Below are 23,191 nucleotides of genomic sequence, written 5' to 3' on the forward strand. Positions count from 1 at the left end.
GTGCTGTTGCCGAAAACAACAGGTACCCCACAGAGGAGTGGCTGTGGGACTAAGCGTTGGAAATGAGTTGGTATTAATTGTATATGGTACGGGATGAATGTGAGGTTCGGCGGGCCTTACTCCACCCGTCTATCTAATGAATGTGTCGTATGTTTTTCTCTTATGAATGTGTCATATGAATGAGATGTGTGCTGGGTTGAATGATCATGGACGAAAGGTATCATATACATATGATACTATTAAATATTCTTCCTTGTCCAGATATGTTCAGAGTATACTTTGTTCATATCAGAATTACCACAGTGTGTCCCTGTGAGTAAGAACAATGTCTTCAGCTTATTTGATGGATCCGTACTTCGGTCCACCGGTTACGTCTCAAGGTGCTGTTGCCGAATGAACAGAGGCCATTCAATGGACAAAGATTAGATAGACCTGGTCCACACTAGGAAACTTTTGTTGAGAAACTTTTTCTTAATTCTCTTTTGAAGTTTCCTTAATGTCCACACATAGAAACTTTTGTTTCAGAAACTACGTATTAATTGCATTGATTTGTTGTTGTACGAATGAGAAGAATAACAAAACAAGTTTCCAAGTACGAGAAACTCCGTACCGCGAGAGAGATGAATGATATTCTTTCTCTTTCTCTCTCACGCAAAATCAAAAGGTTCCCAAAAAAAGTTTCCTAGTGTGGACCGGCAGATAGCTCGAGTACTTCAGCAATGTACTTGTGCATGAACTAGTCAAAGCCAAGGTACAAAAATTCTTCATTGAAGAACAAAGGGGCGATGGTAAACCGTTCTCAAGTCTACGCATGCATGCGTACAATATACATGTATATAAAAACAAGGCAGAGCGAGAGCAGCAAAGTAAGAGTAGCAGAGACGCATGGTCAATTATGGACCAATTCTCTTGTCTAAACTGTTTCTTTTAAATAATCAAAATCATCTTCAACGTTATGAGCCTTGGCTTGCTCACTAAAACATTTGGCATACTGTTCGGCAGCTTCACAATGGTCATCATCAACTGCAATAGCACCACATGTATCAATTATTTCTTGAGCAATTTTGATTTTATCCTCTGGGGCATCAGTGTATCTTTTGGCATATGTCAAGGCAATATCCTTTAGAAACTTACCATTATTATCCATCTGGAAAAAGGCAAAGTTTAAATGTTTTTCGATTTAATCTCTGTTTGACTGACAACTTACCACTTCATATTTTTTCATGACACAGGAACGTAAACTTTTACCTTCTATTGTAGAGGCTGGTTTTTTGCCCATCATCGGCTTAAAATTACACATAAAATATTATTAATATTTTTCTTGTGACTGCCTATTAATTTTCTCTCAATTTACTACATATTTATGTATATAATACTAACAGTCCTTGGCATCAATTTCTGCTTTGCAAACATCCGTAAAAGCCATAAATTCTTCTATTGCTTCCTTATCGAATCCCTTAACAGTGAAAGCACAAAAAGCACAAATAATTGCCAATGTTACCAATAATTTCGTCATTTTTTTAATTGCTTTTTTTTATTAACAAATTATTTAATAAATACAAATTGTTTTTAAGGTTGATTTATACCTGATCTTTATTAATAAAAAATTGTCGTGTTTTTATATGATAGAACAAATATGTTTAATTTGAAACTTATTATTGTTTTAATTTAATTACAACCGAATTAAAATTAATAAGTGAATAATTAATTGTATGTTTGCCTTAATATTAACAGTAGTAAACATGAAATTGTAGGTTACGATCGATAAAACAATTAACGAAAAAAAAATTACATATTACAATTTTTGGGAACTTATAGCTCCCGTCTGGGTTGCAAGCTTTTACAAGAAGCCTTGAAAGTACACCAGGAAACGCGTTACAGGATTCTGTCAAAAAAAGTTGAAACAGTGCACTTTCATTTAACAAGTCCACGCTAGGAAACTTTTTTGGGAAACTTTTGATTTTGCGTGAGAGAAAAAGAGAAAGAATATCAATCATCTCACTCGCGGTACGGACTTTCTCGTACTCGAAAACATGTTTTGTTTTGTTATTCTTCTCATTCGTACAACAACAAATCAATGCAATTAATACGTAGCAGCCAGCATATTTTTAAATTTTTTATAACATTCGAGTCATTTATGACTCTACTGCACGATTCTGATCATAAATGATACATTCGTCGGGAATAATGGTACCCTACCCGCGACTCTTCTAAATGAGACATTTATGAGTCCCACTTCGAATCAATTATGACTCATTTTTTGAGTCAATAATGAGCCAAATAACTGGTCGTTTTATATGAGAATTTTATCAACTCATTTTAGGCCACACAAAGTGTTTTGCTAACTCTTCCAAAAAAGTCTTTTCTGAGTCCCATTTCTAATCAGTTTCGACTCATTTTTTAACCGTTTTTGAGTCATTTTTAAGTGTAAGTATTGCTACTTTATTACAAACAATAGCAATTACATAAGGAACAATTTTAGTTCTTCCAACTGCTTGAAATATAACCACAAAATAAGCTTTTAAAATTATCATATTTTAAGCACCAGGATGATAAATTTATGACTACATTTTGTTATTGTTTTTCAAATATTCAGTTTTCTACCATAAATCGGGATCATTTTCGAGTAATTTTTAAGCGCTCAACTTATTAATCAATTTTCGGTCATCAAAAAGAGTCAAAATAGTGTTAAAATACATTAAAAAAAGAACAAAATAACGCGTGGTGTGCAACTTGAAGCTTATAAAGTGCGAAAATTTTGACAAGCGTAAAACGCTTGTTGTGTATTTCCACCTTTAAACACCAACTAATTAGAATGGACATTTTAGTTTTGAGTTATTAATAAGAGCTTAAAAATTATTTACATATGGGGATTTCCATAGAAAAGTCTTCTTTTGTCACATGTAGCCACCTTATAGTGTGTGAATTTGTATACCATGCACCACTATAGTGGTGCATGGTATACAATGTTTGTAACTGCCAAACATATTGGTCTAACACATTAGATCATACCAATCGACTTAGAATCTCTTTATGACTCGATTTAGCTCCAAGCAGTTCCACAAAGAGTCAATGCATACGAAAAAGACAGTAATTTTCACCTGGATGTTCGTAATTCGTATGTTTTGGGTCATTCGTCACGAATGTACCCTTTGTAATCGAGAATGAAGACAGTCGTCACTTTAGTGTCCCCTTTGTAAGCGGGAGCGGAGACAGTCGTCTATTTACTGTTCTCAAGTAACCTAGAGATTATAATCTTAAAAGATGTTTTTTTTATTGTACTTCCGAAAGTGGTTATTTTACCCATCTTTTGGAGAAATGCTTATTACTTTCTACTAATATGCCACCATCTGGTTGACTCAAATTTATAACTTTTGGGTCAATCGTCACTTATTGTCCCATAGTATTCTGGAGAGTAGACACTTGAAATTTTTAAATTTTAGTTCCATTAATATCTTACCACCAGGCTGACTCCAATTCGTATGTTTTTGGTCTTTCGTCATAAATAAACTCTTTGTAATCGAGAATGAAGACAGTCGTCACTTTAGTGTCCCCTTTGTAAGCGAGAGCGGAGGCAATCGTCTCTTTACTGTCTCTTTGTAGGGTGTAGAGTGACGATTGACTTCCTCGTAGGACAAGCCCATGTTAAAATGGTCGGTCACCTGGGTAGTCAGGTGGCTAGGGGCCACCACAAGTGGTAGGTTAAGTAGTCAGTTCGGGACTATTCCGACGAACTGCTGGGCTATATATGTAAATATAAGTCTGTGTATATATGTTTAATAAAAGTAGCAATTTTTAAGATAATTTGATAAAATTTGTCACACACTCATCTCTATACGCCGTTCACAAGCTTCCCATCAATACGTGACTTGAAGATCAAAATTCACTTTTAAATATTATGTATACGATGAAATTTTGCAGAAATACTTTTAATGCAGACGTAAATTCCAAACTTTATAATGCTAGGCCTATATTTACCCTTACCCCACATGTAAGTCCTCTTGTAGAAAATCTATTTTTTTCATTTTTTTGCAGATATAAATTTATTGTAATTTCAAATCATTTGTCTATATAGTTTACATATTTACATGAAATTTTCAATTCATAAAATCTTCTTCTTTAATACCATGTGCCTCAATTTGTTTTTGGACACATTCACCATATTGTTCGGCAGCTTCACACTCATCATCAGACACTTCGATGCCACTGCAAGCATCAATTATTTCATGAGCTATTTTCATTTTATCTTCAGCACCACCGGTAACTTGTTCAGCTTTCGCTATTGCGGCATCTTTATCGAATTTTCCATTACCGTCCATCTAAATAGGTAAAAAAGTTATTGAATTTACATACATGTTGTTCTATAACGTTCACCACCTACCAGACCACATTTCTTCATGATGCATGAACGTAAACATTTGCCTTCCTTAGTAGAAGCAGGTTTATTAGAAACCATTTCTTCAAAATCAGCTAAAAAATTAAATATAAAGAAATTTTAATTTAATAATTGAGATTCCTGGTTGCCTCCGGTAGTTTAGTTGTTAGTCTGTCTATCCGGAGGCCATGCATTCGCTTCGCGCCAAAAGGATCTTAATTACTATTATTTAATTGTTTATATAATATACTAACAATCTTGTGCGCCAACTTCCTCTTTACATTCTTTCAAATTATTCATAAATTTTTCAAAAGCTTCTGCCTTATCGAAAGCATTAACTGCTACAGCACCAAAAGCACACAAAATTGCCAATGTTACGAAAAATTTTGTCATTGTTTTTAAACTACTTTTGACAGCTGGTTGAACTCGAAACTATTTTACTGTTACTTTATAACTGATGTTTTTACCTAGAACTAATAGTGTATTTATATAATTTTAATAAACAAACAAAAATTAAACAAGTAATATTTCTATATTCGGTTGTGCCGAATCTTCTATACCCTTCACCAAGTATGTTTTAAAAAACAGATTTTATTCATTTTGTATCTCTGCACACATGTCACACATAACATACACACAAATATAAACTGTAGCAGAAAGAAATATTAACCGTTGTACTGTAATACCACCGTCAAACTGTACTACCACCCTCAAACAAATATGAGCTGTATTACCAACATATTACTGCTTTATCTCCTTGTTCTTGTTATACCCACTTACCTTCGTGAGAACAGAACAGCATGCAAACATACAACAAAAAATACACTGCTGAATAAAACCAAATACATTTCCACATGCACATGTACATCTTTATCCAATTCACAGTGTTGTTGTTGCTTTTTTAACAAAGCATGAAAAAAATGTGGCTTTTTTGATGGAATTTTCAGAGGTTGTCTCGGATTTTTGCTCATATCTCCGTTATTTATAGACAGATTTTGCTGATTTTAAATAGCGATCTTCTCGAAAGCATGTCTAACTGAATTATTAAAGATTCGGATCTCGGCGATATCTGGGGACCTCTAAAAACTGATTTCAACAGACGGACAGACAGACAGATGGACAGACGGACATGGCTTAATCGACTCCGCTATCTATAAGGATCGAGAATATATATACTTTATAGGGTCGGAAAATTATATTATAGAAATTACAAACGGAATGACAAACTTATTTATACCCTTCTTACGAAGGTGAAGGGTATAAAAATAATTTCTAAAATTAATTTCTTTACAATCAAATAGTTAATGAATAAAGTAATTACATGTTTATTTATTTGTTCGAAATAATTAATATTTAAATTATAGGTATGATATGAAATATAAATCTGTACATATTTTAGTCAAAATAAATATAACATTTTTATGGGAGATTATTGATTATTTTGTTATTGATAAGAAATGCAATATTTATACAAAGTGTTTTAATGCGAAGATGGGAGTAACAATCATTATATTACTGTTCTTTTCATCAGGGTATTAAACATGTTATGGTGAACCTATAGGCCACAAATCATCGTTAATATTGTCATAAGGCTTAGTGTCCTGTAGTATTAACTTAGTTTTATAAAATTTTTCAATCAATATTTTTTTGAGTTCTTACCCAGCAGTTCGACGGGACAGTCCCGAACTGACCATTTAACCTACCACTTATGGTGACCCCTAGCCACCTGACTACCCAGGTGACCAACCATTTTAACATGGGCTTGTCCTACGAGGAAGTCAATCGTCACTCTACACCCTACAAAGAGACAGTAAAGAGACGATTGCCTCCGCTCTCGCTTACAAAGGGGACACTAAAGTGACGACTGTCTTCATTCTCATTTACAAAGAGTTTATTTGTGACGAAAGACCAAAAACATACGAATTGGAGTCAGCCAGGTGGTAAGATATTAATGGAAATAAAATTTAAACATTTCAAGTGTCTACTCTCTAGAATACTATGGAACAATAATGTGACGATTGACCCGAAAGATATAAATTTGAGTCAACCAGATGGTGGCATATTAGTAGAAAGTAATAATTATTTCTCTAAAAGATGGGTAAAATAACTACATTCAGAAGTACAACAAAAAAACAACTTTTAAGAGTATAATCTCTAGGTTACTTGAGGACAGTAAAGAGACGACTGTCTCCGCTCCCGCTTACAAAGAGAACACTAAAGTGACGACTGTCTTCATTCTCGATTACAAAGGGTACATTCGTGACGAATGACCCAAAACATACGAATTACGATCATCCATGTGGTTAACTATTAGTGGAAATTACTGTTTTTTTTTTGTGACTCTTTGTCGAACTGCGGGGTAATAACATCGCTTCCAAAGTATTGGGATCACATAAAAGCTTGGCAAAAACAGTAGTTATTTTCGAATTTTACAGTCCATTACCCATTTGATGCAAAGCCAAAGCATTTGGTTAAGGTATAACAGTCAATAAGGCCTTAGGTTTATAACCCTAATTGTATTCTAGCTTACGGTAATTAGTATAACCTCAGTACCACTTTTCGTTATTACCCGAACGTCTACCTGATTTCTAGGTTTTTAATCCCATTCCTGATGTGTCTCCCAGTTTAGAGGCATTTAATGCACAAATCCTTAGTTAAGATATGATATTTTTAAATAGTGATTAAGCTTGCAAATACTAAGGGCCATTCTTTTGGTGAAGTATTAGGGATAAAAATTAATCTTCGAAAGTTGTTTTTAAATACTCATTCAGCTAATTTTGTTTGCTAGTTTAAGCGTTCAATGGAGGTGGTTTAAGCTTGAGAAAGAAATGCAAAATTGTAAACAGCTGATAAAAAAACACAATTTTTATTAAAATGAACACTAAAATGCTTGATTTATCGATTAGTATTAATTATGAGGACTTCACCATATATTTTTTGTTTTAAATTAAAGTTTTCAATAATTTTCATATTACATTTGCAATTGTCTTCTTCTTTTTTTCTACAACATGCATTATTTTGACCTGGTCCACACCTGGAAACTTTTTCTTAATTCTCTTTTGAAGTTTCCCAAAAATGATACCTAGTGTGAACTAAATCTTACACGTAGTTTCTGAAACAAAAGTTTCTTTGTGTGGACATTAAGGAAACTTCAAAAGAGAATTAAATGGACAAAAGTTTCCTAGTGTGGACCAGGTCAAAGGGGATTAACATCAGAATGAATTTATTTTTAGATTAACTAATCTGATTTTTAATTGGCATTTGATTGCCAACTTAAAAACCAGCTCTAAGTTAAAGAGTATTAAGAGAATTCAGTAAAATTGCAATTTATTGAAACAAAACTAACACGCTTAGGGCGGGTTTCTTACTCCTCTTCAGTTAAACTAAGCTTTACTTGTTGTTATATTAAACACGGAACAAATATAGGCGGACTTTAACCGATGATTGTGATTTTCAGTTTTATATTTAAGCTCAGTTAACTTTGTTAGTATTGCCAACTTTTCACTCAAAAACATAAACAACAAGTAGGAAAGTATAGTCGGGCATGGCCGACCATATAATACCCTACCCTATTTTTAAAATTTTTACTTTTCATAAAATTTTTATTTTTTGTAAAGAAACTTTTATGTTGAATATTACCATAATTCCAAAATATTTAAGCCATTTATTGATAAAAAACTAAAATTTCTAAATAAGGCATTATATAGGTCAAATATGGGCCGATCCTCGGTAAATTTGGGAAAAGGATATATTTCTAAATAACAGTTAGTTTTGTTGAGTTTCATTGCGATACAAATGGTTACAAGTCAATTTTAGACGTTTGAGTCATTTTTTGAAGGGGGGTTTGTATTGGGGCTAGGGTCAAATATAGGCCGATAATTACGAAAATCCGCAGTATCATTTATACTTATATAAAACTTATTTGTGCCAATTTTTAGAGAGATAGCAGAATATTTGACGTAATTATAGCATAAAAAGTTCAAATCGGGAGGTACGGTTGTATGGGGGCTAGGTGAAATAATGGACCGATTTCAACCATTTCAATAGGCTTCGTCCTTGTGCCAAAAAACATGCTTGGTCCAAATTTCATCAAATTATCTTGAAAATTGCGGCCTGTACCTTGCGCACAAGGTTTACATGGACAGCCGGACAGACGGACGGACGGACATGTCTTAATCGACTCAAAAATGATTCTGAATCGATCGGTATACTTTAAGGTGGGGTATTGGACCAATATTTTTGTATGTTACAAACATCAGCACAAACGTATAATACCCTCCCCACTATAGTGGTGTAGGGTATAATGAACAGCTGTTTTTTGCAAACAATACTTTTGTAAAATTGAAAATTTTGGAAAAATGTTAAATAAACATTTAAAACAATAATAAATAAAATAAATCAGAAAATTGCAATTTACTTAAAATATTAAGTTTTTGTTCTTCTGAAATCATTGTTTTATTGTTTTTGTTAATTGAGTTTTCTCACTTATAACTTAAGGTTTAATTGGCCAATTACACTCAGTTAAACTAAGATAATAAGTAACATTACTGATAATTGAAAAACACGAAACATATATTAAACTAGGTTTAACCAAAGAATAAAGATTATATTTAACAGAAAAATTCGCCCTTAAACTCTTTAATTTCCAATCTGCAAAATCAATTTTATATTTTTTTTTAATAATCAAAATCATCTTTTATATTATGAGCCTTAGCTTGATCACTGAAACATTTTCCATATTGTTCGGCAGCTTCACAATGATCATCTGCGACGTCAATGCTACTACAGTTATCAATTATTTCACTAGCAATTTTCATTCTTTCCTCAGAGCCATCAGTGTATTTGTGAGCATGTGTTAAGGCTATATCTTTAAGGAATTTTCCATTATTGTCCATCTGAGTGGAAGAAAAATTTTGGGCATTTATTAAAATTACTTGTATCTATATGTGAATAATAATAACTTACTACTTCATATTTCTTCATTATACAAGAACGTAAACATTTGCCTTCCATAGTAGAGGCAGCTTTCTTGCCAACTAATTCCTCAACATCGGCTGAAATTTAAATATAATAAGTTTAAAATCCAACATGTTTTCACCACATATTACATACAATCTTTGGCTCCTACTTCAGCTTTGCAGTCATCCGTTTTTGCCAGAAATGCTTCCACAGCTGCCTTTTTATCAAATCCTTTAACTAAAACACCTCCAAAAATACAGAAAACTGTCAAAATTACAAAGAGTTTTGCCATTTTTTAAATCTTGTTTTTTTTTTTGCAATTAAACTTGAGTTGTTTGAGTGATAATTCAAAACTGATAACTTTTAGTTAATCTATTGTCATATTTATATGATAATAGATAGCACTGCTTTATTGTCAAAACTATTTTAGATAATTTAACATATATCAAACAAAACTAATACATATTGAATTGTTGAAAATTTAACGAATATTTTGTTCAAATATTCAAAACATTATGATTTATCATCTGTGAAATTATAAGTTACGCCTGGAAAATCTTTTAGCCAAAAGTGTGACCAACGATATGTCTAGCTTCAAACTATAGTTGATCCACATGCTAATACAAATGTTTGTACATTATAATAGGTAACTATTGAAAAATTGTTAAAATAAAATTTTCAATTTTCCAAGGTCATAATATAACATGAACTAGAATACCCTGGGTGCTTCGCTACCCTAACTTAAATTAAATACATTCAAAATTTTGTTTACTTTTATAGAAAATTAAAATTGATTAAACATATTTAAATGTTTCAGTCTTACACGTTCAATATCACGTGATTAAATTCGCATTCAGTTAGAAGCTTGTATTTTTAGTTTCATTCATTATAGAAAATTTTGAAAGTATTATTTGAAATAAAGTACCATATGCAATACCTCTAATATATCATCATTTAATAACAAATGTTATGTTTCTGTGTTCAATATAATATACAATTCAAAAAAAATTAATTTGATGAATAATAAAGTACCAAAAATCCCAGTTGATACTCATTCACTAAGGTCCCTACATTTTAAATTTTATTTTCAATATCGAAAAAATTTCAAAAAAGTACCAACGGAAAAACGAAAAAGTACAAAAATCTCTCTCAATAAATGCTCATTTAATAAGGACCATGTGTTCCGGTTAACCATTATAAAGAATCTAAAAGGTACCATTTGAAGAATAGAAAAGTACCAAATAGTTCTCACTTACAGAATATTGTTCAGTAAAGAGCATGTATGTTAAAATTAATGTTCCTAGGTTGAATATTTAAGAAAATTAAAAAACTACTATTTATGAGATAAAAAGGTAATCTTAAAGAATCTAATTTAATGAGGAAGAAAAAGTACCAAAAGTGGAATAAATTTTACTAAGTGAAAAGTACTAATAAAAAAGAGTATAATGTTTCCCCTTTTCGCTTAGAAATATACTTTTTCGAGAATTAAGTTTATAAAATGTTCTTTATATAAATATATATCACTGATAAAACTCAAACGATTCAAATCTGCATTCATTTGTTCTAAAAAAATTGTGCTTTCAAAAAGGTACCAAACAATTTCCTCGAATTTGCTCCTATATAAGCCTTAGTACTCGAATTCCAAAATAATATACCAAAAGCTTATTTTGCGTGAGTAAATAAACTACTTTTTTAAATTTTATAAAAGTTGGCTCAATGAGTTTGAATAAAATTTAATTTCCCGTTTTTCCCCTTTTTAGTACTTTTTTACCCAGTGAAATAGCAAAAAATTTATTACATGCTAAAAAAGTACCATTAATACAGTTTTGTCCCTTTTACACCCAAAAAGAACTGAATTTTAAAAAAGTACGAAACAGGTGTCTCATAATTTTGAGAGATATATCCAAAATATTTAGAAAAATTTGATTATTTAATTGGTTTAAAAGTTATAAAGGGCTGAAAAAGGTACCAAAAACACATCTACTGTCAAAATTTCATGATTCTAGGTTCAGCCGTTTGGGCTGTGCGATGATGAATAAGTCAGTTAGTAACGCTACTCTTTTTTATATATATATATATATATATTATATATATATATATATTATATATATATATATATATATAATATATATATATTATATATATATATATATATATATATATATATATATATATATATATATATATATATATATATAATATATATATATATATATATATATATATATAGATTCCTCAACAGTTTCTAAAAATTGCTCCTAATCTTAATAATTTCAAACAAAAACGCTAAAAATGAAATATTTGTTTATACATTCTCTAAAGCTTCCCTGGAACTAGTTCCGAGGTTGACAAATTCAAACAAAAATCATTGATTAAAGAACTAGTTCCAGAAGCGTTCTGAAGAACGAGTGTCGACTCCATAACGCTTCCTCAGAACCAGTTCCGAAGGTGACAATTTCATTGCCAAAATCATTGGTCTCAACGCCAAAGTAGAACGAATTCAGTCTAAAATCATGTGTTTTAGAACTAGTTGTAGAACTAATACAATTTTTCCTGGAAAGGGGTATAATGCTTTAACATAAGCGCCAAACAGTCCCTTTGTTAAAGCCAAAAAGATGTATGGTATAACTATCATTTCGCGATATACCACAGGGTGGAATTTTGTCACCTTTACTCTGGGTTAATCCAACAGAAAGGACTTAGACCAGTCTGCTATGCAAATGATGTCGTAATACTTTTAAAGGGAAAGGATTCAAATTACTTGTGTAGAATAGCTGAGGAGGCTGTGAGTACGGCCTTGTGCTGGACTCAACAAAAACGAAAATCTGTCTTTTCACAAGAAAGACAAAAATTTCTTCGTAAACTGAACCTTGCTTCCTGCGCAAGACGATACCAGTGACAGGCAAGTTAAGTACATAGGTGTAATTCTCGACCGGAAATTAAAATAGAGACACTACATATAGGATAGGATCAACAAGGCACATCGGTCCTTGCCGATATGTAGGAGAACTATAGGCAAGAAATGGGGTCTTAAAGCCGTAATGTACGGTTGTAAGATCTTACAACGTTGTCAGTAAAATGTAAAGGAAATGTCTAACAATCGCTTAAACTTATAATTTTTCTTTTGTAACGTTGTCAGAAAAGGCATTACTGACAATATTGAAAGACAAAATTTGTAAGTTTACACTGTTATTAGACATTTTCTGCACATTTTACTGCCAACGTAAGATCGTGTATACATAGCATTAGTTCTACTATGACAAATTGGCTTTAAAAATGTGTAATTAGAACAATTCAAGCTATGCTTCAAAAATCTGGTGGAGTGCTTTAGGCAAAAAGTGCAATATCAAACTACTACAGGAAGTTCTTGCTGCTTGGGTATACGTGGAAACGTTGCGAAACATATTTAAGATATGAGACGGTGGTTATTGGACACGTCATCAATGTATACTGGACACAATGGAAGGTTATACACAATCATCAGACATGCCTGATCGAATACCAGATACAGAATATGTCGAAAACTTTGAAACGCTGATCCCAGATAGAATGTCTTGGTCAGGCAGAACATTAGAGCAAATATGAGTAGAAATCCGTTGGTTCACTAATGGCTCTGAATTGGGGTATAAAGTGGGTCTGAAATATAACACCGTTTACCAAATCATAACACAAGCTTCCAGACAATAAGGCGATATCAGGTGATAGAACTAAATCTCAGACCGTATTGAATTGTAAGAAAGCCATAACTGAATACTCTCCCTGAGGTAAGGTTCACATCATATGGGTCGGTAAAGAAAATGCGAATGTAATAGTTTTAAATGGGAAGGGAGCTCGAGGCAGTTAAGGCAAAACCATTCGACGCAACAAAAGTTGAACTAAAATATTGGTGAAAGAATCTCATAAGGGTAGAACGACGAAGATCCTATAGGGTGACCCTGATGAGAGCAAGACGAAAAATCTCCTCAAATGAGCAAATCTGAAGTTAGTATGACTTCACGTATTCTGAGTGGACACACAGGATTACGAGCACATAAACAATAAAGAACAAGTATGAATTTCTAGTCGGACATTGCCGACCATATGATACCCTACACCAGTCAGTATGTTAAAATAGTGGATTTTTTTAAATAAAGCATTTAATTTGTTTTATTGTGGAATATTTTTACTTATTGTTGACAAAAAAAGAGATTTTCTGCAAGAGGGCTCATAGGGGAGCAGGGGTAAATATGGGCCTATCCTTATAAATTTTGGTAGATGAAATAACGTCTAATTCAAAGTCATTTGTGTAGATTTTAATCGTTTTATTAGTAATAATAAGTTAATTTTGAACTAATATTCAATATCTGAAGGGGAGTTTGTATGGGGGCTAGGGTCAAATGAGGCCCGATCACTTTAAAAATTAGCATTGTCATTTATTGTTCTATAAAACTATTTTTTGTTGATTTTTGTTGACATTATAATACATTTAACGTAATTATGAGCCTAAAGGCCCGATTCGGGGGATACGGTTGTATGGGGGCTAGGAGAAATAATGGACCGATTTCTACCATTTTCAATGAAACAAAAAAAGAGTATGTGCCAAATTTCATCAAATTATCTTGAAAATTGCGACCTGTTGCGTGCGCACAAGGTTTACATGGACACACAGACAGACGGACGGACATAGCTAAATCGACTCAGAAAGCGATTGGTATACTTTAAGGTGGGTCTAGGACCAATATTTTTGGGTGTTACAAACTTCAGCACAAACGCATAATACCCTCCCCACTATAGTGGTGTAGGGTATAAATATAGTTTTATTATATGAACAACATTCGGACAGTACTCGTGAAATTTAACGAAGTATTAAAATTTTGCAAAAATTTAGTGTGCGAGTGAGTAGATTTATAATTTTTTTTAATGAGCGTCAACGAGTTAAAGGAGCTTATTTTGCTTAGTAAAACAGAATTTACCGTTAGCTTGTAAGATTATATAAGCTACAAGGTATAAGAAAACTTTAATAAATTTATTTAAATTGCATTTTATTGAAACAACAATTCTCTAAATAACCCAACAAACTTTTCAATTTCCATCATCATTTGCCGAAATCAAATAAATAATGTTTAATAATCAAAATCATCCTTAATGTTATGAGCCTTAGCTTGATCACTGAAACATTTTCCATATTGTTCGGCAGCTTCACAATGATCATCTGAGACGTCAATGCTACTACAGTTATCAATTATTTCATTAGCAATTTTCATTCTTTCCTCAGAGCCATCGGTGTATTTGTGAGCATGTGTTAAGGCTACATCTTTAAGGAATTTTCCATTATTGTCCATCTGTATTTAAAAAGAAATATTAATTTATTATTAAAAATATTTATTTCTAAATGAAGCTTATGGCAACTTACTACTTCATATTTCTTCATAAGACAAGAACGTAAACATTTGCCTTCCATAGTAGAGGCCGCTTTCTTGCCAACTAATTCCTCGACATCAGCTGAAAGTTATATATAAATATGTTTTTAAAATATATTGAAGTTAAACATTTTCTCCAGTTATTACTTACAATCGTTAGCTCCAACTTCAGCTTTGCATTCATCCATTTTAGCCATAAATGCCTGCACAGCTGCTTTTTTATCAAATCCTCTAACTAAAACAGCACCAAAAATACAGAAAACTGCCAAAATTACAAAAAGTTTTGCCATTTTCAAAAAGAAGTATTGTAGTTTTTACAAGTAAACTCGAATTGTTTGAATGTTAAATCAAAACTGATAACTTTTAGCTAAACTCTTGGTGTATTTATACGATAATAATAAAGTCTGGTTTAAAAGTTATTGTTAACATTATTTTAGATTCTTCAAAAATGTTCACGTTAACTAAATATTTATAATATACTTCCTCAACTATGAAATTATATGTATGTGACGTAAAAAATAGAGTATGTTTGGTGACCTATTATAAGTTTTGTTATACTCTACACCACTTTAGTGGGGAGGGTATATTGGGTTTGTGCTGATGTTTGTAACACCCAAAAATATTGGCCCTAGACCCACCATAAAGTATACCAATCGGCTCAGAATCACTTTTTGAGTCGATTTAGCTATGTCCGTCTGTCCGTCCGTCTGTATGTGAGTCAATGTAAAACTAGTCCGCACGCTGCAGTCGCAATTTTCAAGATAATTTGATGAAATTTGATACATACTTTGATGAAATTTGGTACATACATACTCTTCTTTTGGTTCAGGAACGAACGCTATTGAAAATGGTTGAAATCGGTCCATTATTTCTCCTAGCCCCCATAAAACCGTACCCCCCGAATCAGGCCTTTAGGCTCACAATTACGTTAAATGTTTTATAATGTCAACAAAAATCAACAAAAATTAGTTTTATAGAACAATAAATGACAATACTAATTTTTATAGAAATCGGGCCTCATTTGACCCTAGCCCCCATACAAACTCCCCTTCAGAAAATGACTTGAAGGTCAAAATTAACTTATAATTACTAATAAAACGATCAAAATCTACATAAATGACTTTGAAGTAGACGTAAATTCATTTACCAAAAATTATAAGGATAGGCCCATATTTACCCCTTCTCCTCTATGAGCCCTCTTGTAGAAAATCTCTTTTTTGTCAACAATATGTAAAAAATTTTGCAATAAAACAAATAAAATGCTTTATATAAAAAAATCCACAATTTTAACATACTGACTGGTGTAGGGTATCATATGGTCGGCAATGTCTGATTATAAATTCATATTTGTTTTTAATTACAATTAATACTCATATGTATGTGAAAATGGAAAGGTATTGGTAAATAATCAATTAAGTTTAAAGACGTGTCTCATTGAACATCCCATAAGAATTTGATGACCTGACTAAATAGATTAGGTTCAAATCTTGTCCCTCATGGAGAAAACAGGAGGTTAAAACCAATCCATTTCTTACTAATATAAGTTAATCTTCGATTAAATCTAAGACATTATCAGTCTGTCCTGGAACAGTAGAGTGGATTGCACATCTTCCATGTCGAAGACTTGATAATATTGGACAAGATAATCTTGAACTAGAGCTTTCATCTGTAGGTAAGGCACTAACTCACCGTTTTGCGAAAATGTTGAGAATTCAAGGTTCAAGATTGAAATTGTAAGCAAATTTGTTCCACGATGAATGGTATAGTAATGTATGATGTACTTTTGAGCAGGTCTTATCAGACAAATTAAAAGTTTCTTCTATTTCGCAGAAAAAGATAAACGGTCCAGTAATGTAGGATGTACCCCCTGAGCAGGTCTTGAGGATTCCATAAGAATTTCATGACCTGACTAAATAGATTAGTTTTGAATCTTGACCCTAATGAAGGAATCAAAAAGTTAAGCATTTCTCTTATGGAACAGTCGAAGACTTAATATTTTTGAACTAGACTATCCCGGGTTAGTGTTTTCATCAGTTAATAAGACAATAACACATCGTTTTGCGAGGATGTAGAGAATTCAAGGTCTGAAATGGCTAACAAATATGTTCCACGACGAACGATCCAGTAGAATGTACTCACGAGCAGGTCTTATCAGGAAAATTATAAGTTTCTTTTATTTCCGCAGACTATAATGAGAATCGGTTTATAATGTATGAAGAACGGTTCAGTAATATACCCCCTGAGCAGGTCTTGAGCATCCCATAAGAATAGGATGACCTGACTAAAATGATTAGGTTCGAATCTTGACCCTAATAGAGAAAACATGAGGTTAAAACTATACATTTCTCACTATTATAGGTTGACTTCGACGGAGCCCACGACATTATCAGTCAGCCCTGTAACATCCGAAGATTTAATATTTTTGAACTAGATAATCACGGGTTAGGTTTTTCAATAACTTACCGTTTTGCGAGGATGTTGAGAATTCAAGGTCTCAGATTGAAATTGCAGATCAAATATGTTTCACGCCGAACGGTCCAGTAATGTAGGATGTGTCCTGAGTAAGTCAGGAAAATTAGAAGAAGTCAAAATTCACTTATAAACAAAATTTATATGGATAGCCCTTATTTACCCCAATTCCCCTATGAACCCTATTATAGAAAATCCCATTTTTTATCAACAATAAGTAAGAATATTCCAAAAAAATTATTAAAAAAACAAGTCAGATTTCTATATTTGGCTGTGCCGAATCTTATATACCCTTCACCAAGTATGTTTATTTTGTATCTCTGTCACATATAACATACACACAAACAAATATAAACTGTAGCAGAAAGAAATATTAACCGTTGTACTGTACTACCACCATCAAACTGTATTACCACCCTCAAACAAATATGAGCTGTATTAACAACATATTACTGTTTTATCTCCTTGTTGTTTTTATGCTTTTTTATAATTTGTTAAGTAAATTTTCAGAGGTAGTCTCAGATTTTTACCCATATCTCAGTTATATATGGACCGATTTTGCTAATTTTCAATAGGAAACTTCTCGAAAGCATGTCTGACAGAATTATTGAAGATTTGGATCTTATATATACCCTTCTCACGAAGGTTAAGGGTATAATAATCCAAATTTTTAACATACTGACTGGTGTAGGGTATCAAATGGTCGGCCATGCCCGACTATACATTCATACTTGTTGTTTGAATGTTATTTAAGTGAGGGAGCTTCAAATCAAAATGCAAAATTCCAAATTTGACAAAAGAAGAAAAATTCGATTCGAATTGAAATGAAGAATAGGGATGATTACTTTCTTTATATCGTTTAACAAATTAATTAAACTCAATTAAAAAATTGTTAAAACAAAATTTATAGTATTCAAATTTGTAGTATTCACATTTAAAAAAAAAGTTTGAAGGTCAATAATAAAAGTCATATGTTTTCGGCTTCAAATTATTTCGGGCGTAACGTATAATTTCACAGATGCAAGAGCATATTACGCTAGACGTAGAAACATGCAATTAAATACTAAATAGGTATTATATGGGTTAATGAAAATTATTGAATTGAAATTATAATATCATTTAAATATTTTGACAATAGGATTTTAATTAAAATATGCATTTATATTTTTCATATAAATAGATAAAAAATTTTAGCAAAAAGTATCAGTTTCAAGCAACAATAAAACGGTTAAAATGGCAAAATTTTATATAACATTGACAGTATTCTGTATTTTTGGAGCTATTTTGATTAAAGGATTTGATAAGAAAGAAGCTATAGCCGGATTTATGGCTAAAATGGATGATTGTAAAGCTGAAGTTGGAGCCAAGGATGGTACGTACATATTTTTTTTATTTTTAAGAATTCAATACTAATTAAATACTTTTTCTACTATCAGTTGATGTTGAAGAATTAGTGGGTAAAAAACCTGCCTCGTCCATGGAGGGAAAATGTTTACGCTCCTGTCTCATGAAGAAATATGAAGTGGTAAGTGATTGTTTTTCACTGACATACTTTATATTAATATTTCACTCACCTTTCAGATGGATAATAATGGTAAATTTGTTAAAGAAGTTGCTTTATCACATGCTGAAAAATATACCGATGGTGTCGAGGATAAAATGAAAATTGCTCAAGAAATAATTGATGCTTGCAGTGGCATTGATGTTCCTGATGATCACTGTGAAGCTGCCGAAAAGTATGGAAAATGCTTTAAAGATGAGTCTCTTGCTCATGGCCTTAAAGATAAATTAGATTTTTAAAAGTAAAAAAAAATGATAAATGATTTGAGATTTAGATGACGTTTGTTAATATTTAAAGCTTACAGTATGATGTATATGTATTATTTTTGTTTAAAATAAATTTTATCATTTCGTTATTAATGCAATTAAAATAAATTTTTCAAATCTCTCTCTATCCAGAAATTCCCTTAAAACAAAAAGCTAGAACATTGCAGTTGTAGATTTTTGTCTGAAGGCTGCACAGTGGTATAGGAAAAAAAAGAGGTATATAATTCGGTAACTTCTAAACGGTTAATCCGATTTTAATTTGGTATGCACAAAGAGGAGGTGTTGTCGAGTTTAGGTTTTGAATTTGGACCTTATAGGCCAACCAGAGGCGCGGCGGCTGGTCCTCAAATTAGGACACCTCGGCTATGTTAAATTTTGAAAACGATCCTATTTCTTCATTTGAGTTTCGATTTAAAAAAATCGTATATAGAAGTAGCAGTAAATAATCTCTTATAGTTTAGAAGATATTCGCATTTGAAAATTAAAATTTTAAAATTTTTACCGTCCTTACTTTAGTTTTTTAATAATAGCGGGTCCAAATATTCCTGATTTTCGCTATTTATTCACTTAACAAGTTTATATATCAAGCAGTGAAAGAATTATGTAAAAATCATGACTGAGTCCAAAGTTATAGACATTTTAATTTAAAATTTTTTTTTGGGAAAAAAGTAAAGAAAAAGTTCTTTTTAAGTTATCTAAAAAGTTTCTAAGAAGATGTATATATAATTTATACTTTTTAGAAAGCTGACTTTACATAAAATACGATAAATGAAACAAAACCTAAAAATTTTAAGTGACAAATTAGTTAGGGAAAACTCAAAATCTTTTAGAAAATTTACCTAGCACTATTATTTTCATCCAAACGGATTAGCCGTTTAGAAGTTACCGAATTATATCCCTCTTTTTTTCCTATACCACTGTGCCAATTTACCTAAAATATTAAGTTTTTCTTCTTCCGAAATCATTGTTTTATTATACCCTACACCACTGTAGTGGGGAGGTTATATTGGGTTTGTGCTGATGTTTGTAACATACAAAAATATTCGTCCTATACCCACCATAAAGTATACCAATCGGCTTAGAATCATTTTCAAGTCGATTAAGCTATGTCCGTCCGTCTGGCTGGCTGGCTGTCCATGTAAACCTTGTGCGCAAGGTACAGGACGCAATTTTCAAGATAATTGGATGAAATTTGGCACACACGCTTCTCTTGGCCCTATTAAAAATGTTTAAAATCGGTCCATTATTTCGACTAGCCCCCATACAACCGTACCCTCCAAATAGGGTCTTTTGGCTTATAATTAATTTAAATGATAAATTATGTTAACAAAAGTCGACAAAACTTAGATTTATAGAACTTTAAATGACACTACCGATTTTTGTAATGATCGGGCTTCATTTGACCCTATCCCGCATACAAACTCCCCTTCAGAAAATGACTTAAAGGTCAAAATTCACTTACAAACACTAATAATACTTTTAAATTCTACATAAATAATATTGAAGAAGACTTAACTCCCCCTACCAACATTTTTAAGGATAGGGCCATATTTTGCCCTACTTCCCTTTGAGCCCTCTTAAAAAATCTCTTTTTTTGCCAAAAAAAAAGTAAAAATATTCCGAAATAAACCAAATGCTTTATTTTTTTAAATAATCCCCATTTTTAACATACATACTGACTGGTGTAGGGTATCATATAGTCGGCTACGCCCGACTATACATTCATACTTGTTGTTTTTGTTAATTGTGTGTTCTCACTTATAACTGAAGTTTAATTGGCCAATAGCAGTCAGTTAAACTAAGATAATACATAAGGTTAAAGTTTACTGAAAAACACAAAACATATATTAAACTAGGTTTAAACAAAGAATGTAGATTATCTTTAACTGTAAAATCCGCCCTGAGTATTCAAAAACATGTTTCGAAGATTAATTTTAATTTAATCCTTCACGTAAAGGCCCTAACAGATCAATCATTTCTTGCGTTTGGTTTTCATTTAAAAAATGTATGGCTTTCATCCATTCGTTATTTTCCGTACTGTTAATTGCATTGGCAAATGTTACGGGAGTTTAAATTTAACATTTTACTGTATTATTTTCTTGTTCACTTATACCGCTGCTGTTCACTTCTTTAAACATTTTTCATATTTTAAAATTACTTCCGTTAACGCTTTCAAATTCTTTATTTTATTTTATTTTCTTGATTCTTTGTAAGAAATAACACGTTTTTCAGTGTATTTCTAAAAGGTACACAAAATAAAGCACTCTCTAGTCCCAAATGGTTGATGATGAGACTTTCCATAAATGCCTAATTTACTTTAATACCAAGTTTACTTTGTATAAGGTAAATCCATTTTCTTCTTACAGTCAACATAAATTCACTAAATTTATTTCTTACTTTTTTAAATCTTTCTATTGAAATATAAACTTTTATAAAAATTTGAACATAACAGAAAAAATAGTTATTTTATTACAACTTATTGTCAAATCTGGCAATTACACAAAAAAACGCTGGAATTCAGGCTACTTAAGTACAGTCAAACCCGTTTATAATAAACTCCAGGGGACCAGTATATTTTGTTTGTTATAAAACGGGTGAAGATTTTGTAGTTATAAACGAAAAGTGGCATTTTACGAAATTAAAAGAAAAATTAAATATATTAATTTAATATTATTTACAAAAAAACATTGATCATATATTTTATATAAATATTTATATTATCTTATGATTATAACTTGAAATTTAAGATGTTGAGCGCGGACTAATTAAGACCTATAAATTTTAAAATTCACGAACACAAAAATTTCCTACTCTGGTAGACAATCCAGAGACAATCCATAATCTCCCGGATTCCATTTTTTATTTAAAATCGTTAAAAAAACGAAAATAATTAGCCGTCTTACAGTCGTTTTTAAGTTGCGGCCGACATTTTTAATTTCAGCCGCCGTTACACTTTGTCGGCTCAGAACTTTGTCGCGGCGTGTTGATGAAAGTGTGATTTTTCTCGATTTCTTTGGCAATTATTAAATTTAATTCCTGTTATTATTAAATATATTTCTAATAAAACATGGATGATGAAGCTGAAACCTACAAACTTTGGCGTATACGTAAAACAATTATGCAGCTGAGCCACGACCGTGGTTATTTGGTGACACAAGATGAATTGGATCAAACATTGGAACAATTCAAAGAAATGTTCGGTGACAAGCCCAGTGAAAAGAGGCCAGCACGTTCGGATCTAATTGTTCTAGTTGCCCACAACGATGATCCCACAGATCAAATGTTTGTCTTCTTTCCCGACGAGCCTAAGATTGGTATTAAAACTATTAAGACTTATTGTACCCGTATGCAGGAGGAAAATATACACCGTGCAATTGTGGTGGTACAGGCCGGCATGACACCATCCGCCAAACAATCTTTAGTTGATATGGCACCTAAATATATCTTAGAACAATTTCTAGAATCTGAACTATTGATTAATATTACGGAACATGAATTGGTACCCGAACATGTGGTAATGACGCCCGAGGAAAAACAAGAATTGTTGGCACGTTATAAACTAAAAGAGAACATGTTGATGAGAATTCAAGCTGGTGATCCAGTGGCTAGATATTTTGGTTTAAAACGTGGACAAGTTGTAAAGATTATTCGTTCATCAGAAACTGCTGGTCGCTATATATCTTATCGTTTGGTGTGCTGAGTTTTAAAGCGACATTTTTTTTAATTTTAAGATTTTACTTTTATATATTAAATAGATTTACATGTATCAATAAAAATGATTGTCTAACGTATTAAGTTTTTATGTATTTGTGTTTTTTGGTAGTTTAAAGTGAAACGTCATAACGCTTTGGCCAGGAATATTTCCACAGTCAGAATTTGGGCTAATAAGGAATATTTAGTAAAAAGAACTTCTGCTATAAATATTCTTTAATACTTTGTTGAATAATATGAATATTGCTAAACAAGTCTAGTTAAAAACTTAAAAACCGAGAACAATGGAAACTTCTCTATTCTATAGAGCTTTGTTGTGTCCAAATACTGATAAAAGATTCAGAGGCTCTGTATTTAATAATTGATTAATTTTAAATAAATGAAACTGCTATCTTTTTACATTTTTCTGTCTGACCAAAAATTACAATTGTCCATAAATTTATTAAAATTA

The 23,191-nt window shown here is 31.8% G+C and overlaps 6 protein-coding genes across 6 annotated transcripts; 2 read left to right on the forward strand and 4 right to left on the reverse strand.

Annotated features, from left to right (window-relative positions):
* Positions 1–913: 913 nt before the first annotated feature.
* Positions 914–1,556, reverse strand: LOC111685559 (general odorant-binding protein 28a-like). The gene is made up of 2 exons (XM_046946080.1): positions 1,208–1,556; positions 914–1,147 (listed from the first exon to the last, which is right to left on the reverse strand). The coding sequence occupies exons 1-2, from the start codon at positions 1,298–1,300 to the stop codon at positions 914–916; spliced, it is 327 nt and encodes a 108-aa protein (XP_046802036.1). The 5' UTR covers positions 1,301–1,556.
* A 2,465-nt stretch (positions 1,557–4,021) lies between these two features.
* On the reverse strand, positions 4,022–4,815 carry LOC111685555 (general odorant-binding protein 28a-like). The gene is made up of 3 exons (XM_023447821.2): positions 4,630–4,815; positions 4,382–4,470; positions 4,022–4,319 (listed from the first exon to the last, which is right to left on the reverse strand). The coding sequence occupies exons 1-3, from the start codon at positions 4,766–4,768 to the stop codon at positions 4,098–4,100; spliced, it is 450 nt and encodes a 149-aa protein (XP_023303589.2). The 5' UTR covers positions 4,769–4,815; the 3' UTR covers positions 4,022–4,097.
* Positions 4,816–8,930: 4,115 nt separating this feature from the next.
* LOC111685558 (general odorant-binding protein 28a-like) lies at positions 8,931–9,709 on the reverse strand. Its single transcript, XM_023447824.2, has 3 exons — positions 9,488–9,709; positions 9,341–9,429; positions 8,931–9,270 (listed from the first exon to the last, which is right to left on the reverse strand). Exons 1-3 carry the CDS (start codon positions 9,624–9,626, stop codon positions 9,052–9,054), a joined length of 447 nt encoding a protein of 148 aa, XP_023303592.2. The 5' UTR covers positions 9,627–9,709; the 3' UTR covers positions 8,931–9,051.
* A 4,629-nt stretch (positions 9,710–14,338) lies between these two features.
* Positions 14,339–15,074, reverse strand: LOC111685557 (general odorant-binding protein 28a-like). Its single transcript, XM_023447823.2, has 3 exons — positions 14,885–15,074; positions 14,727–14,815; positions 14,339–14,655 (listed from the first exon to the last, which is right to left on the reverse strand). Exons 1-3 carry the CDS (start codon positions 15,021–15,023, stop codon positions 14,437–14,439), a joined length of 447 nt encoding a protein of 148 aa, XP_023303591.2. The 5' UTR covers positions 15,024–15,074; the 3' UTR covers positions 14,339–14,436.
* A 3,323-nt stretch (positions 15,075–18,397) lies between these two features.
* LOC111685556 (general odorant-binding protein 28a-like) lies at positions 18,398–19,110 on the forward strand. The gene is made up of 3 exons (XM_023447822.2): positions 18,398–18,574; positions 18,639–18,727; positions 18,784–19,110. Exons 1-3 carry the CDS (start codon positions 18,436–18,438, stop codon positions 19,000–19,002), a joined length of 447 nt encoding a protein of 148 aa, XP_023303590.2. The 5' UTR covers positions 18,398–18,435; the 3' UTR covers positions 19,003–19,110.
* A 2,873-nt stretch (positions 19,111–21,983) lies between these two features.
* On the forward strand, positions 21,984–22,820 carry LOC111685554 (DNA-directed RNA polymerases I, II, and III subunit RPABC1). The gene has a single exon (XM_023447820.2). The coding sequence runs from the start codon at positions 22,097–22,099 to the stop codon at positions 22,727–22,729; it is 633 nt and encodes a 210-aa protein (XP_023303588.1). The 5' UTR covers positions 21,984–22,096; the 3' UTR covers positions 22,730–22,820.
* Positions 22,821–23,191: the final 371 nt, after the last annotated feature.

This window comes from Lucilia cuprina, chromosome 3, assembly GCF_022045245.1.
Source record: "Lucilia cuprina isolate Lc7/37 chromosome 3, ASM2204524v1, whole genome shotgun sequence".
Taxonomy (NCBI): domain Eukaryota; kingdom Metazoa; phylum Arthropoda; class Insecta; order Diptera; family Calliphoridae; genus Lucilia; species Lucilia cuprina.

Excerpts from the sequence above, each read along its gene's own strand:
- LOC111685558 (XM_023447824.2), bottom strand. The coding sequence starts at position 9,626 with ATGGCAAAACTCTTTGTAATTTTGACAGTTTTCTGTATTTTTGGAGGT. Across the intron at positions 9,430-9,487 it reads TGAAGTAGGAGCCAAAGATT|CCGATGTTGAGGAATTAGTT; the intron begins GTATGTAATATG and ends TTTAAATTTCAG. Across the intron at positions 9,271-9,340 it reads TAATGAAGAAATATGAAGTA|ATGGACAATAATGGAAAATT; the intron begins GTAAGTTATTAT and ends TCTTCCACTCAG.
- LOC111685555 (XM_023447821.2), bottom strand. The coding sequence starts at position 4,768 with ATGACAAAATTTTTCGTAACATTGGCAATTTTGTGTGCTTTTGGTGCT. Across the intron at positions 4,471-4,629 it reads GGAAGTTGGCGCACAAGATT|CTGATTTTGAAGAAATGGTT; the intron begins GTTAGTATATTA and ends TTAATTTTTTAG. Across the intron at positions 4,320-4,381 it reads TCATGAAGAAATGTGGTCTG|ATGGACGGTAATGGAAAATT; the intron begins GTAGGTGGTGAA and ends TTACCTATTTAG.
- LOC111685557 (XM_023447823.2), bottom strand. The coding sequence starts at position 15,023 with ATGGCAAAACTTTTTGTAATTTTGGCAGTTTTCTGTATTTTTGGTGCT. Across the intron at positions 14,816-14,884 it reads TGAAGTTGGAGCTAACGATT|CTGATGTCGAGGAATTAGTT; the intron begins GTAAGTAATAAC and ends TATAACTTTCAG. Across the intron at positions 14,656-14,726 it reads TTATGAAGAAATATGAAGTA|ATGGACAATAATGGAAAATT; the intron begins GTAAGTTGCCAT and ends TTTTAAATACAG.
- LOC111685554 (XM_023447820.2), top strand. The coding sequence starts at position 22,097 with ATGGATGATGAAGCTGAAACCTACAAACTTTGGCGTATACGTAAAACA.
- LOC111685559 (XM_046946080.1), bottom strand. The coding sequence starts at position 1,300 with ATGTGTAATTTTAAGCCGATGATGGGCAAAAAACCAGCCTCTACAATA. Across the intron at positions 1,148-1,207 it reads TCATGAAAAAATATGAAGTG|ATGGATAATAATGGTAAGTT; the intron begins GTAAGTTGTCAG and ends GCCTTTTTCCAG.
- LOC111685556 (XM_023447822.2), top strand. The coding sequence starts at position 18,436 with ATGGCAAAATTTTATATAACATTGACAGTATTCTGTATTTTTGGAGCT. Across the intron at positions 18,575-18,638 it reads TGAAGTTGGAGCCAAGGATG|TTGATGTTGAAGAATTAGTG; the intron begins GTACGTACATAT and ends TTCTACTATCAG. Across the intron at positions 18,728-18,783 it reads TCATGAAGAAATATGAAGTG|ATGGATAATAATGGTAAATT; the intron begins GTAAGTGATTGT and ends CTCACCTTTCAG.